This window comes from Coregonus lavaretus, assembly GCF_964263955.1.
Source record: "Coregonus lavaretus genome assembly, contig: HAP1_SCAFFOLD_431, whole genome shotgun sequence".
Classification (NCBI taxonomy): domain Eukaryota; kingdom Metazoa; phylum Chordata; class Actinopteri; order Salmoniformes; family Salmonidae; genus Coregonus; species Coregonus lavaretus.
Window position 1 is genome coordinate 197,721 of NW_028161378.1, and position 16,091 is coordinate 213,811.

The following is a 16,091-nucleotide window of genomic DNA, read 5'->3' on the forward strand; positions in this document are numbered from 1 at the left end:
CGCTCAAACTCAAAACAACAACCTGAGGGGGCTGACGTCTCTTGTTGTTGCAACAGGAAGTTGCAGCAACCTTACGAAAGTGATGGCACATTCAGGAGCATATGAGCTAATGCATTCAAGCCTTTTTTGTGAAAAAAACTAATCACAAAAGTAACAAGCTACAACATAGATTTCTTTATAGGCCAAATAAATAAAATCACCCATTAAGTCATGTACTCAATCGACTTATCGATCCTCAACTCTATTAAATACTGTGCTTTAAATGGAAAGGGACAGGGTGACAGGCCTTGAACTCTATTGCACAGGGACATTTTTACATATCAGAGTTCTACTGTAGGTTCTGGTGCACAGGGGCATTTTTACATTGAGTTCTACTGTAGGTTCTGTAACACAGGGACATTTATACATCTCAGAGTTCTACTGTTGGTTCTGGAGGACAGGGACATTTTGACATATCAGAGTTCTACTGTAGGTTCTGTAACACAGGGACATTTATACATAGTTATACTGTAGGTTCTTAACAGGGACATTTATACATATCAGAGTTCTATTGTTGGTTCTGTAACACAGAGACATTTTTACATAGTTCTACTGTTGGTTCTGTAAGACAGGGACATTTTTTAATAGTTCTACTGTAGGTTCTGTAACAGAGACATTTTTAAATAGTTCTACTGTAGGTTCTGTCAATATCGCAGCTCTTATCTGACTCATCATATCCTGCTACCCTCCTCCTATCAAGTCACACTATGTTTCCCATCTCTCACAAAGCCTCTTCTAGCCTGGTCCCAGATCTGTTTGTGCTATTTCCTACTCCACTGCTGTCATTGTCAAGCCAAGGAGTTGACAAGAGAGCAGAAACAGACTGGAACCCAGGCTACTATTGATGTCACTAAACAACTAGAGCGCCACAGAGACAGAGACACTTTACACCTAGTTTGATAGCTACAGTACAGTCATACAGACATGCTACATCAGCTCATCATTCTACAGGGAGAGAAGAACCTCATGGTGTTGAGGTAAAGATGAGACCTTCCCCTGACTTCACACAGAGCCTGACGGTTTAAGAGACGCAAAGACTTCTTTCAGAGAAAACGAGGAGTGTTATTTTCCACACATCAGGCGGTGTGTGGAGTGAGGGAGTACAGGTCCCACACGGGACAGCCTGACTCAATACACCCAAATTACATCAGGTGACAGCACATGATCTGACAATTAGTCAGGCACTTCCCATGAGATTCCAACTGCTACTAGTTTACTAATGAACAGTGTGCCTAGTTGGTGCATGCAGCCTGAAAGACGCCCACGGGCCCATGTAGAGGAAGTTAGCTACGTTGTCAACAGCAGGCAGCAGCACCAGTATGGCTCCAAGGCACACTTCAGAAACCCTCCTGTTTAAAGACCACTACTACTGACTAATGTGTAACTTCAGGTCTTTCAACTCAACAGTGGCAGCGTAACAGATGTTAAATCCTATACAGTGGGGAAAACAAGTATTTAGTCAGCCACCAATTGTGCAAGTTCTCCCACTTAAAAAGATGAGAGAGGCCTGTAATTTTCATCATAGGTACACGTCAACTATGACAGACAAATTGAGAATTTTTTTTCCAGAAAATCACATTGTAGGATTTTTAATGAATTTATTTGCAAATTATGGTGGAAAATAAGTATTTGGTCACCGACAAACAAGCAAGATTTCTGGCTTTCACAGACCTGTAACTTCTTCTTTAAGAGGCTCCTCTGTCCTCCACTCGTTACCTGTATTAATGGCACCTGTTTGAACTTGTTATCAGTATAAAAGACACCTGTCCACAACCTCAAACAGTCACACTCCAAACTCCACTATGGCCAAGACCAAAGGGCTGTCAAAGGACACCAGAAACAAAATTGTAGACCTGCACCACAGGCTGGGAAGACTGAATCTGCAATAGGTAAGCAGCTTGGTTTGAAGAAATCAACTGTGGGAGCAATTATTAGGAAATGGAAGACATACAAGACCACTGATAATCTCCCTCGATCTGGGGCTCCACGCAAGATCTCACCCCGTGGGGTCAAAATGATCACAAGAACGGTGAGCAAAAATCCCAGAACCACACAGGGGGACCTAGTGAATGACCTGCAGAGAGCTGGGACCAAAGTAACAAAGCCTACCATCAGTAACGCACTACGCCGCCAGGGACTCAAATCCTGCAGTGCCAGACGTGTCCCCCTGCTTAAGCCAGTACATGTCCAGGCCCGTCTGAAGTTTGCTAGAGTGCATTTGGATGATCCAGAAGAGGATTGGGAGAGTGTCATATGGTCAGATGAAACCAAAATAGAACTTTTTGGTAAAAACTCAACTCATCGTGTTTGGAGGACAAAGAATGCTGAGTTGCATCCAAAGAACACCATACCTACTGTAAAGCATGGGGGTGGAAACATCATGCTTTGGGGCAGTTTTTCAGCAAAGGGACCAGGACGACTGATCCGTGTAAAGGAAAGAATGAATGGAGCCATGTATCGTGAGATTTTGAGTGAAAACCTGTTTCCATCAGCAAGGGCATTGAAGATGAAACGTGGCTGGGTCTTTTAGCATGACAATGATCCCAAACACACCGCCCGGGCAACGAAGGAGTGGCTTCGTAAGAAGCATTTCAAGGTCCTGGAGTGGCCTAGCCAGTCTCCAGATCTCAACCCCATAGAAAATCTTAGGAGGGAGTTGAAAGTCTGTGTTGCCCAGCGACAGCCCCAAAACATCACTGCTCTAGAGGAGATCTGCATGGAGGAATGGGCCAAAATACCAGCAACAGTATGTGAAAACCTTGTGAAGACTTACAGAAAACGTTTGACCTGTGTCATTGCCAACAAAGGGTATATAACAAAGTATTGAGAAACTTTTGTTATTGACCAAATACTTATTTTCCACCATAATTTAATGTAATTTTCTGGATTTTTTTCCTCATTTTGTCTGTCATAGTTGACGTGTACCTATGATGAAAATTACAGGCCTCTCTCATCTTTTTAAGTGGGAGAACTTGTACAATTGGTGGCTGACTAAATACTTTTTTCCCCCACTGTATACACACACCAAATGGCCGCCGCTTTGCACACTCGGTTTTTGTGTGTTGTGAATTATTTGTTGTCGATTAATGAATTTTTCTGTGTGCTGTGCTTCATGAATTCCAAAGAAAATGACATTTTGAATTGAGGCACCATGCTGGTTTCAATTGGGAAAAGAGGGCTGTATCCATTCCACTCAGTTCATATATTAGACAACGCTGGCCTTGTCTCTTTCTACCTCATGTTTTGTCACGTGTGAACTGTTACCTGCTTGTTTTTGTCTGTATCATTTGTATTTTGTACTTGCCTTTGCCCAAAGATTTATCTTTATTCATCTGTTTTTTATTTCTTAGGCGCTAACTCCTCCACAGAGCTGTTCCTCACTGGTGCCCTGCCTTCCAGCGCCACATTCCCCTACCCCGCCCCCCTCTCCTCTTATCAGCACCATGGTGCCTTCCCCTCACGGAGCTACGCCACCACCCCCTCCCTGGCCCTCCAGGACCACGCCTTCAGCACCTCCACCAACGGCCTGCTCTCCCCCCACCACGACCCCCTGCTGCAGCTTAAACCCAGCCAGGCCACGCTACCTACCTCCCTGGGCTTCGACCGCCTCCCCGCCCCCTCCCTGGGCGCTGCCCTCCCTCCCCAGTCATCCACATATCGCTCGGCCCAGGAGTCGGCCCCCCACCTCCTGCAGCCCCAGTTTGGGCTACTCCCTTTGGCTACCCAGTCAGCCCCCCAGCCTTACGGGGTGCCCGTCTTCTCGGGCTCCATCGAGAGAGCACTTCAGCGGGAATGTAGTGTGATCAAGCACCACCAGAGGCCTTCTAGCAGCAGCCACGCTGTCTCGGAGCAGCTGCCTGGCTTGCAGCACTCCCTGCAGGGCTACCTAGGCTCAGGCAGCGGGGAGGGGGATGTCTCCTTCCAGCAGGACCCCTCACGGCAGACCCCAGTGCCCTGCAGCCCCTCCATTGGGACGGACTCCTCCCAGGGGGTCAACAGCGCGCAGCAGCCCAAGACGGGTGTGCAATCTCAGGCCTACCCCTCCTCCATCCCCTCCCCCTCTAGGTACCGCTCATCTTCCACGGGTGCCAAGACTAAAGACTGTTCTTCCAAACTTGCCCCGGATGGCGGACAGGGTCACCCCCACTCACAGGGGGGATCTCCAGAGAGCTACCCCTCCCCAGGGCAGGGGCCAGGGCTGAAGCAGGGTTCGGTGATCGCCAGCCAGCAGACTCAGCCGTACACATCGGCCCCGCTTCCCAGTCTGCTGTCCACTCTCAGCCACTCTCAGAGTTACATCACCTCCCAGGCGTACTCCTCTTCCCCCTCAGACCAACTGCCTTCTCGCTACAACACCCTGCCCTCCTTCTCTGGCCATTCAGGCAACGTAGCGTCTGTCAGCCAGTCCCTGGTCTACTGCTCCAGCCCTGGGCAGGGCCAGGAGAATGAGGGCCAGTACGGAGCCCAGGTTCAGGGCCTGTGTCTGGGCAACCTCTCCCAGAGCTCCCCCTCCAGCCACTCTCAGGGTGCCCCTAACGTGAGCTACCTGTCTCAGTCCCAGGGGCAGGCTTCGGTCACTCAGTCTCAGAGCTACGCCGCAGGACAATCCCTCAGCGCCTCCTACCCCTCCGCCAGCGCCCAGAGGTTACCCACGTCAAACTCGGGCCAGGGCTACACCCCCTTCTCTTCAGCCCCTCATGCACAAGCCTTACAGAACAACTTCAGATCCTCAGTACAGGACCTAAAGCCAGCCTACTGCAAACTGAAACTGGAAGGAGAGATCCCCATTGAGGACCTCCAGGCTCTCCAGCAGGTCTCTTTAGAAACCTCCAGCCTGGGGGGCAGCGGCGACATGGCCGCCCACAACAACAACGTGGTCTACGTAGTCTCCAAAATGGATGACCGTTACAACACTCAGAGTGTGATCCGGAGCAACTCGCGCGCCGAAGACCAGCTCATGGGCCCAAAGACTACGACCAACGCCCAGCCCATGAGCGCTGAGGAGCTCAAACAGCACTCACTCATGCTCAAAGGGCCCGAGCCACAGCAACAAAATCACCAGGCCCACACCCAGTCAGCCCAGAACCACACCCAGAACCAGTACATCAGGCTCCCCAACTCTCAGGTTCTACTGGAGTCTAACCGTGAACAGCAGATGGTCCTGATCCAGCAGCCTCTCATCCACTGTGGTCACAACCCTGCCAAGGTGCAGCCGACCCCAGGGTCAGGCCATGTCCCAGTCCAGTACCTTCACATGGAGGGAGATCATCTGATCAGCGTCAGCCTCAACGGCAGCCAGAGACAGCCTGGAGCAGTAGGACAGAACACCATCACAGACTCCTCCATACTGCACCTCTCTTCGCCAAAGGACACTTATAGCCAATCGACCAATCAGCAGCAGGACGCCAAGCACCATTTCGCCCTGAGCTCCATCTGCTTCCCAGAGTCCATGCTGCTGGCAGATGAGAGGAACATCCTGTCCAACGTGGACGACATCCTGGCCGCCACGGCCGCCGCCTGCGGTGTCACGCCGCAGGACTTTGTCAAAGCCACGTCCGCCGAGGGCGATATGTCCGACCCCAAGGGTCATTTCCAGACTGTGGACGCCAGACACCAGTCACCTAGTTTCTCCTCTTCATCTTCCCAGACCTCCATCATCACCAACACTAACTCCCATAACACCATGACACTCAATGGCACTCATATGACCTCAGACGGACACCAGTTTCCCAAAGGGGAGGGGCATCTGGGGCAACAGTACTCAATGTCACACTCGCACACCGCTGTAGTCAACCCCAGGCACGACATGGGCGCCGGAAGCCCGGAGACGGGTTTGCTACGGAAGCCCGGAGACGAGCAGAACAACAGTTCGCCCAAAGGACAGTCGGATCACCCTAGCAACAGGGCCGATGGCAACCCCAACGGAGGCCACTCTGAGAATGAGTACCACCTGGTTGGCCTGGGGTACGACCCCTCAGGGCACCTCAACAGAGGCAAGGCCAATAAGCAGAACCCCAAAGGGCCCAAAGTCATCAAGAGAGAAGACGGCCTTGACGAGTGTCCCTCTGACTGCTTCCCTAACCCCAAAAAGAGGGTCCGCTCCAAGGCTTCGGCCAAGCCACCCGTTCCAGAGGAAGAGAACATCCAACCAAGGAAAAAGACAGTCCAGGCCAAGAGGCAGAACTCCCGGGGCAGCGACCCCACCAGCTCCCCCTCCACCTCCACCTCGGAGCCGGTCTACGACAGCTACCAGCAGCAGGAGAGGATGAGGCAGAAGATCCGTGAGGTGGAGGAGCAACAGCCTGAGGTCAAGACAGGCTTCATCGGCTCCTTCCTGGACTTCCTCAAGTCAGGTCCCAAACAGCACTTCTCCTCGCCCCCCGTACGGACACCCAGTCGCTCCCGCAAGCCCTCGGCTTCGTCCAAGCGGCCCCTGTGCGCCATACCGCCTCTACCCCTGAAAATACAACCTCCATCAGCCCCATTGATAGGCCAGGAGGGCCATGGGGTTGGGGTTGGGGGGAGCTCTCAGCAGCAGCAGAAGTGTCTGGATGAAGAGCTCCAGAAGAACCTGGAGACACTGCCATCGTTCAGCTCGGATGAGGATGAGAGCAGCGCTGGAAAGAACCAGGCCCTCCAGAACAGCATCAGCTCAGCCCTGTCGGCCCTGGACGAGCCCTCCGACAGGACACACAAAGCGGGTAAACATGGACGGGCTGCCCTTACAAGCCCTTAGGATTCAGTCATCTGGTTTGTTAGTTATCAGTGTAGTGTGAGACAGCATTATGCCCTGAATGGAAACATTTTAAATAAAATGCTTAGTTTTTTATATCCAAAACTATTTTAATTATCAAGGAAAATATGGCTTATCACAAGTAGATACAATAACATCTAATACCCTAACCTCTCTCCCCTCTCTCCTCCCCTCTCTTCTCTCCCTCGAAAGACAACCGACTCTCCAGCTCTCTCCTGAAGCCAGACCAGGCTCCCAGCATGCCTCACTCATCCTCCAAAGCCCAGGAGCAGCAGAGGGCTGCGCCCAAGGAGTCCTCGGCAGCCGGTTCGTCGTCATCGGCGACTGGGTCGTCGGGGCAGGAGGGGGCGAAACCGGCGCCCCCAGGCCAGCTGGCCGTCCAGCTGACCAGCGTGGCCATAGAAGGACTGACGGACGAAGAGCTGTCGGACAGCGGGGGAGAGGGCATGTACCGCGAGAGGGACGAGTTTGTGGTCAAAAACGAGGACACAGGGAGCCTGAAGGTAGGAGGGAGGGGAGGGGAGGGGATTTGTGTGAAAGCAGGCCTTGGCTGAGTTTCCATTTTTGTGGCCAGTCAGTCTTATACAGTTAGTCCAGATATCTAAAACATATTTGTGTCAGTCTCTGTGTGTGTTTGTTTGTTCTATTGATCCATGCTGAGACTTGTTCTGCTCGTGTGTGGTGTTTTGTGTAGGTGACATTGACATCCGGACAGGAACCCCCAGCCATCTGGAAGGTCCAGAAAGCTCTGCTTCAGAAGTTTGTCCCTGAGCTGAGGGACAGCAAGAGGGTGTTCTCAGCCACTAACAGTGTAAGAGCAGGCGTACATATGATTAGAGACACACGCATACACACACTACTCATCAACACACATACACACACTACTCATCAACACACACACACACACATGCACACACACACTACTCATGAACACACATACATACACTACTCATGAACACACACACACACACACATGCATGCACATACACACACTACTCATGAACACACACACACACACATATAGATGAGTTTGAATTGTGGTTTGAATTTATAACATGATTATGTAAGCAGAATAACATTTATCCACTCTGTTGTTTAGATCACTAAACTATTGTTTTGTGTATGCATCCTTTCTAGTATCTGGGCTACTTTGGCGATGCTAAGACCATGTACAGGAGGGTGTATGTCAAGTTCCTGGACACGGTCAACAAGAAGGAGTACGTCCGGGTCTGCAACCGCAAACCACGCTGCAAGCCCATGCACTCCTTGAGGTACTGATATTTGTTACAATACTTATTTTACCTGAATTCGTCACATGTTCGTGTTCATCAATCTAAATCTTGATTCATTCATTCATTCATTTCTAACTTCATTCTCTGTCCTCCAGAGGCTCCCAGGCGAAGGCACTGCTCGGTCTGAAGACCCCTCCCCGCTCAGTGAACTCTGACCCTCTAGCCACGCCCACATCACAGAAGCCCCAGTCCAAGCCTCGCCCCAAGCAGCCCAAGACCAAGGCAGAGCCCCCACCCAAGAAGAGGAGGAAGTGGAAGGAGTACTCTCCGTCTCCCTCCGAGTCCTCTCCTGAGGATGAGGATGAGGCTGAAGATGATGGTGAGGGTTGAGGCTTTAGAGGGCCTTCATTTAGGCTCATTCCCATGGGCTTGATGGCTTGATGGAGCTCTGCAACTAAATCTCTCTCTGCCTCCCTCTGTTATGCACTGTTTTCTCTCTCTCATCCTTCCCCATTCCCTCTCCCTCCTTCCCACTCTGTTAATTCTCCTTTCTTTATTTTTTCTTTTTCTCCTTTCTTTCTTTCTTTCTTTCTTTCTTTCTTTCTTTCTTTCTTTCTTTCTTTCTTTCTTTCTTTCTTTCTTTCTTTCTTTCTTTCTTTCTTTCTTTCTTTCTTTCTTTCTTTCTTTCTTTCTTTCTTTCTTTCTTTCTTTCTTTCTTTCTTTCTTTCTTTCTTTCTTTCTTTCTTTCTTTCTTTCTTTCTTTCTTTCTTTCTTTCTTTCTTTCTTTCTTTCTTTCTTTCTTTCTTTCTTTCTTTCTTTCTTTCTTTCTTTTCCAGTGCCGTTTTCCCCTCGGTTCCTCAACACCAGGACCATGAAGGAGACGTTTAAGAGCTTTGTGGAGCTGCTGATCAGTGTTGCCCTGGATGCAGACGTGATGAGCGCTCTGGAGAGGGAGAACGGTGGGTATACATCCAGGAGAGGGGGATGATTGGTACCCCTAGTGCAGGGGTTCCCAAACTGTTTTATTTACATTTACGTCATTTAGCAGACGCTCTTATCCAGAGCGACTTACAAATAGGTGCATTCACCTTATGGGGGGGCCCCCTTCCAGCAGGGGGGGCCCCCCTTCCAGCATTGTGGAACATCCCCACATCTATTTCTATGGTCACAAGCACTGTTCATGACACAAACTGCTCACACAGGTATATTCACGGAGGAGTGATCAGGTTGGATATACCTGAGGAGAGAGGGGAAGGGAGTGGGACAGTTGTTTGTAGGATTTAGGAAGCTGATCCCGTTGTTTCTGGGGTTCAGATGAGCTGCTGCTGCCCCACATGAAGAGAGTGGACGGGATGATCTGGGACAACAGGAGACGCCTGCTGCCCAGACTACGAGTGGGACAACTCTTTAAGGTTTGCGTTTTAGCATTCTCCTGAAAATAAATAAATATAGGCCTATGACTTCCTCAACACCCTTTTATTGAGTACCTCTCACACGTCTCTGTCCTCAGACGGCTCTGGACAGCTTCCCAGAGATCTCGGTTGTAACAGAGCTCAAGAAGGATGGAGAGACCCAAGCCTTTAAGGTGCGGCTCAGTGGGAAGGCCTACAACAGGAAGAACATGAAGCCTTCCAAGTCCCCCAGCAAACTGCCCCTGGTAAGATGCTCTATGTTCACACTGCTATTTACAGTGCAGGAAGGAGAATGATTTGAAGTCCAGGCCAGGGGGAAAGATGAAGCACTTCCTGGTTTTGTCCAATAGAGGGCGTCCTGCACACAGTTTGTCTCTTGACGCAAAACATTTCTGTGACTGCTATTTTTGTAAGTACTGCTTGGTTTGAATGCATTTAGTTTTCTATGCTTACTTGACCAAACTGTGAAGTCTGCGTCGAGTGTTTATGAAAATCTAGTGTAATGAGCTCTCTGCTTGTGTTCTCTCTGTCTCTAGGAATACACAGTGGACCAGCAGAAACCCCAGTGGTTCTCCCTCTACCACTCTCTACAGCATTACAAGTACCACACATACCTCATGTGTAAGGACGAGGTGAGAGCACTCTACTGTGTGTGTGTGCGTGGCCTAGGGTGACCACATGTCCCCGCATTCTGGCCCTTTGTCCCGCAACCAAAACAACTCCCTGCCACCAAGCTACACTGTCCCGCAAAATCATCCCGTTGTCCCACATTTGGGTATTTTAAATGTGGTTACCCTAGTGGGGGCATTAATGTGCACTGTGTGTCTGTGGTGGAATACTTCAGGGATGCTAAGAAGAAGACCATGTACAGGACTGTGTCTTTGGACAATACCCCCTAGCCAGCTGTCTAGTTGGCCCACACTGCCCTCGGTCTAAACAATACCCCCTAGCCAGCTGTCAAGTTGGTCCACATTGCCCTCGGTCTAAACAATACCCCCTAGCCAGCTGTCTAGTTGGTCCACATTGCCCTCGGTCTAAACAATACCCCCTAGCCAGCTGTCTAGTTGGTCCACATTGCCCTCGGTCTAAACAATACCCCCTAGCCAGCTGTCTAGTTGGTCCACATTGCCCTCGGTCTAAACAATACACCCTAGCCAGCTGTCTAGTTGGCCCACATTGCCCTCGGTCTAAACAATACCCCCTAGCCAGCTGTCTAGTTGGCCCACATTGCCCTCGGTCTAAACAATACCCCCTAGCCAGCTGTCTAGTTGGTCCACATTGCCCTCGGTCTAAACAATACCCCCTAGCCAGCTGTCTAGTTGGTCCACATTGCCCTCGGTCTAAACAATACACCCTAGCCAGCTGTCTAGTTGGCCCACATTGCCCTCGGTCTAAACAATACACCCTAGCCAGCTGTCTAGACAATACACCCTAGTTAGCTGTCTAGTTGGCCCACATTGCCCTCGGTCTAAACAATACACCCTAGCCAGCTGTCTAGTTGGCCCACATTGCCCTCGGTCTAAACAATACCCCCTAGCCAGCTGTCTAGTTGGTCCACATTGCCCTCGGTCTAAACAATACCCCCTAGCCAGCTGTCTAGTTGGCCCACATTGCCCTTGGTCTAAACAATACCCCCTAGCCAGCTGTCTAGTTGGCCCACATTGCCCGCTCGGTCTAACCTCCAACATGTGATGTTTTGACTGCCGAACGGAGACGCCGTATCAGCAATGACCACTGAGTGTGTCATGTTGAGATTAGAATAGTCTTGAACCTAGGTTATCTCTTCAGTAACAATCCCTCTGTATGTGTAATTGTTTGCGGCTTGTGCCTTCGTCAGGCCCTGACAGTGAGGGGCCTGACAGACTCACATGACTGCCTGGGCATGGATTAGTTGTATGACACTAACTCATGACAGGCATACAACTGTTGTGCTACCAGGGTTGTTTAGTTGGCAAGAAACGGAAGATAACGGCCCGAGGAGTGAGACTCCTGTTGCAGACGGGAGTCCAACAAGAAACACTGGTGTGGGTGACATGTGGGTTGTTTTCTGGTTGACGTGTGGGTTGTTTTCTGGTTGCTGTGTTGCAGATTGCATCTTTGCGGGTGCAGGAAGGGGACATGGGGCAGGAGGAGACGGTGCAGCTGTGCATGAGGAACGGAGCCTGGGTGGAGGGCCTGTTCGACCGCTTCGGAGAGCTCCTTAACCAGGTGCAGCAGGCTTGCCTATAGCACAGACTAAGAGGGGGAGAGAGATGGAGGGAGAGAGGCATGCATATAGCACAGACTAAGAGGGAGAGAGAGATGGAGGGAGAGAGGCCTGCCTATAGCACGAACAGAGAGATGGAGGGAGAGCAAGGCCTGCTTATAGCATGGACAGAGAGATGGAGGGAGAGAGGCCTGCTGCCTATAGCACAAGAAAGAGAGATGGAGAGAGAGGCCTGCCTATAGCATGGACTGAGAGATTGAGGGAGAGCGAGGCCTGCCTATAGCATGGACAGAGAGATGGAGGGAGAGAGAGGCCTGCTTATAGCATGGACAGAGAGATGGTGGGAGAGAGGCCTGCTTATAGAACAGAGAGAGATGGAGGGAGAGGCCTGCTTATAGCACAGACAGAGATGGAGGGAGAGAGAGGCCTGCCTATAGCATGGAGGGAGAGAGAGGCCTGCCTATAGCATGGAGGGAGAGAGAGGCCTGCCTATAGCATGGAGGGAGAGAGAGGCCTGCCTATAGCATGGAGGGAGAGAGAGGCCTGCCTATAGCACAGACAGAGAGATGGAGGGAGAGAGACAGTGAAGGACAGAAAGCAGAGACAGAGAGGGGGAGGGGTCTATAGTGAAGAGCGAGGGATGGAAAGAGATGTCTTCCTACAGCCCAGAGAGATGGAAAAAGAGGCCTGCCTATAGCCTGCTCAGACAAGAGAGAGGGAGAGGGAGGGGAGCTATAGCCAGCTGACAGAGAGCATCGACTTCCTGCCCTCCTGTTTTAAACTACTAACTGGATGACCAGAGGAAGCAGAGGTGTCTGGAGATCAGCGCTGTCACCATGATGAGAAGAGGAGGGTCCAGCATTTCAGCACCACCTGATTGGCTGGACGCTTCTGAAACCACAGAGTAGGAGGACAATCTGGGTTTTATAGTAAACAAATATATATCTAACTAGCCAACTGCTAGTGGACCTTTTCATAGACTTGTTTATTTTTCTTATGTAGTTTTGTATTTGTTTTGCAAATCATGAAAGATCGCAACCAATGAGCATGCACTAGATGGGCAGAGATTAGCATAGGAAATAGAGGACAGCCAATCAGAAAGCTGAGCCTTGACTACCTACAGCAAGCTTTTGGGTTCGATTCAATCGATAGCGCTGAAGATCAGCGATGTGGCGCAATTTAACGGTAAATACTGATTGAGCCGACATATGCAGCGTTTACCGTGAATGCAGTGTTTACCGTGAATGCAGTGTTTACCGTGAATGCAGTGTTTACCGTGAATGCAGCGTTTACCGTGAATGCAGCGTTTACCGTGAATGCAGTGTTTACCGTGAATGCAGTGTTTACCGTGAATGCAGTGTTTACCGTGAATGCAGTGTTTACCGTGAATGCAGCGTTTACCGTGAATGCAGTGTTTACCGTGAATGCAGTGTTTACCGTGAATGCAGTCTCTGCGAACGCGGGAACAAGGCTTTTCCATTTCTATCGCGCTGAGGTCTTCAGCACTATGGATTGAATCAAGTCCTTAGTCAGATATTTGATGAGTAAATAAAGGGGCGGGGTTATATAAATATATATTCATAGATATATATATGTAAAACATATGTTTTCTCACAATGGATCGCCAAATTTATATACATATAATGTACATTTTGTAAAAAGAGCAGTTTTGTCACACTGATTCTTTCCAGGAAGAATTTTATATAATATAGATACTTACGTTTTGTGCTTCAAGAACTCATTTTCTCATGATGAGTTATGGATCCGAACACTGAGTTGGTGCAATTCTAACACTGCTTTTTGTCATCTTTTATTTTAATGAAATGCTATTACCTTAACTGTTGTATCTGAGGTAAAAGAAGAAAGAAAAAAGCCTTTATACTCCTGTTTTTCTTTACAAACGTACATTTTATCTCACAATTTTCACAGAAGAAAATATTGTGGTCATAATTGTTTCTTGTTCATTACACCTTGCAATGCACTTTTCATTGTTTTTCAGAGAAGATTCCCTATGCGTGTATATCTCGATTACATATTGTATACTTACTATATATATATCTCTTAAAAGTCTAATGCAGCTGTTTTTATCTCAATATCAAATCATTTCTGGGTAACAGTTAAGTACCTTACCAGTGATTATTTTCAATTAAAATGGTCAAAAATAAACAAATGGCTTCTTAGCACAGAGCAATTTATCAATCAAGAATTTTTCTAGGACTGTGTGGGAGTGGTCTGAGTGGGGAGGGGAAAACTGAAAACTAGCTGTTATTGGCAGAGAGGTTTGGAACTTTGTGTAACCTAAGACCAATAAGACTCGTTCTTATTGAACCATGAACTAATTTGAGCAGGCCAAAACTCCATCCCACCAAAACAGTCTGAAATGTCAGGTGGTCTTTTCAAACAGCTCTTACACTAAAAGGGCATTATAATCATTTTCACAATTTCACAGTATTATTCCAACCTCTGTGTGGAAATATATATATATATATATATATATTATATATATATATAAATATATATAAAACACAGGAAAATCACGTTTTTGACTGCACTGGGCTTTTAAGATAATGTATTTTCTTTAATACAGGTTTGCCTCCATTTTGAGCAGATGTATGCAGACAGCATTTGAATCATTTTTTATTTTCAAGTATAGCTGTGTTAGACACTGCCATTATGTTTCTGATGTGAAAACACATTTCCTACTAAACATGGACATTGGAATGGTTGAATTCATCTGTAGTGTCCGTTTACTTACATCAAGGTACTGCTATGTCATTGAGATGTCTGTCTGTGCATTTATTTCTTTTAAACATAGGATTCAATCCATGACTAGGTGTTGTGGCGGGTTTTAATTTAACACGTTTTTGACCTCCTACCCCTTTCAGATATAAACAAGATGGTATAAGGAAGACGGTATGGTAAAGAAGACAGGGTTTTTGTCTAGATATGACAAGGCTATAGTGGCTTGTGAAAGTATTCATCCCCCTTGGCATTTTTCCTATTTTGTTGCCTTACAACCTGGAATTAAAATGGATATTTTGGGGGTTTGTATTATTTGATTTACACAACATGCCTACCACTTTGAAGATGTAAAATATTTTTCCTTGCGAAACAAACAAGAAATAAGACAAAAAAACAGACAACTTGAGCGTGCATAACTATTGACCCCCCCCCCCCCAAGTCAATACTTTGTAGAGCCACCTTTCACAGCAATTACAGCTGCAAGTCTCTTGGGGTATGTCTCTATAAGCTTGGCACATCTAGCCACTGGGATTTTTGCCCATTCTTCAAGGCAAAACTGTTCCAGCTCCTTCAAGTTGGATGGGTTCTGCTGGTGTACAGCAATCTTTTAAGTCATACCACAGATTCGCAATTGGATTGAGGTCTGGGCTTTGAGTTTTGGTGGGCCGCCCTCTCTTGGCAGGTTTGTTGTGGTGCCATATTCTTTCATTTTTTAAAATAATGGATTTAAAGGTGCTCCTTGGGATGTTAAAAGTTTCGGATATTTTTTTTATAACCCAACCCTGATCTGTACTTCTCCACAACTTTGTCCCTGACCTGTTTGGAGAGCTCCTTGGTCTTCATGGTGCTGCTTGCTTAGTGGTGTTGCAGACTCTGGGGCCTTTCAGAACAGGTGTATATATACTGAGATCATGTGACAGATCATGTGACACTTAGATTGCACACAGGTGGACATTATATAACTAATTATGTGACTTCTGAAGGTAATTGGTTGCACCAGATCTCATTTAGGGGCTTCATAGCAAAGGGGGTGAATACATATGCACACACCACTTTTCCGTTATTTATTTTTTAGAATATTTCTTAAACAAGTTATTTTTTTCATTTCACTTCACCAATTTGGACTATTTTGTGTATGTCCATTACATGAAATCCAAATAAAAATCAATTTAAATTACAGGTTGTAATGCAACAAAATAGGAAAAACACCAAGTGGGATGAATACTTTTGCAACGCACTGGATATTTACATTTACGTCATTTAGCAGACACTCTTATCCAGAGCGACTTACAGTTAGTGCATACATCATTTTTTTTATACTGGCCCCCCATGGGAATCAAACCCACAACCCTGGCATTGCAAACGCCATGCTCTACCAACTGAGCTACATCCCTGCCAGTCATTCCCTCCCCTACCCTGGACGACGCTGAGCCAATTGGGCGCCGCCCCATGGGGTCTCCTGGTCGCGGCTGGCTACGACAGAGCCTGGATTTGAACCAGGATCTCGAGTGGCACAGCTAGTACTGCAATGCAGTGCCTTAGACCACTGCGCCACTCGGGAGACATGATATGACAGGAGACTGGTATTATGAGCTGCACATGGTGGGTAAATGTTTCTCGCGTACCACGACTAGTATTTTGCCAGGCCGTTTACTGAAAATGCACACTTAACCGGTCAATCTACATGTAAACTAGAACCAAATCTC

The 16,091-nt window shown here is 48.0% G+C and overlaps 1 protein-coding gene across 1 annotated transcript in view; it reads left to right on the plus strand.

The window, feature by feature from the left end:
- LOC311120759 (glutamine and serine-rich protein 1-like) overlaps positions 1–12,234 on the plus strand; it is a gene marked incomplete at its 5' end in the record, with an annotated part of 14,032 nt that extends 1,798 nt beyond the window's left edge. Inside the window, 10 exons of the mRNA XM_084195334.1 lie at positions 3,390–6,740; positions 6,986–7,296; positions 7,488–7,604; positions 7,931–8,064; positions 8,181–8,404; positions 8,862–8,984; positions 9,340–9,437; positions 9,536–9,682; positions 9,974–10,069; positions 11,526–12,234. Coding sequence (XP_084051460.1) covers positions 3,390–6,740; positions 6,986–7,296; positions 7,488–7,604; positions 7,931–8,064; positions 8,181–8,404; positions 8,862–8,984; positions 9,340–9,437; positions 9,536–9,682; positions 9,974–10,069; positions 11,526–11,666 — 4,742 coding nt within the window. The 3' untranslated portion in view covers positions 11,667–12,234. The remainder of the gene's footprint in view (positions 1–3,389; positions 6,741–6,985; positions 7,297–7,487; positions 7,605–7,930; positions 8,065–8,180; positions 8,405–8,861; positions 8,985–9,339; positions 9,438–9,535; positions 9,683–9,973; positions 10,070–11,525) is intronic.
- Positions 12,235–16,091: the final 3,857 nt, after the last annotated feature.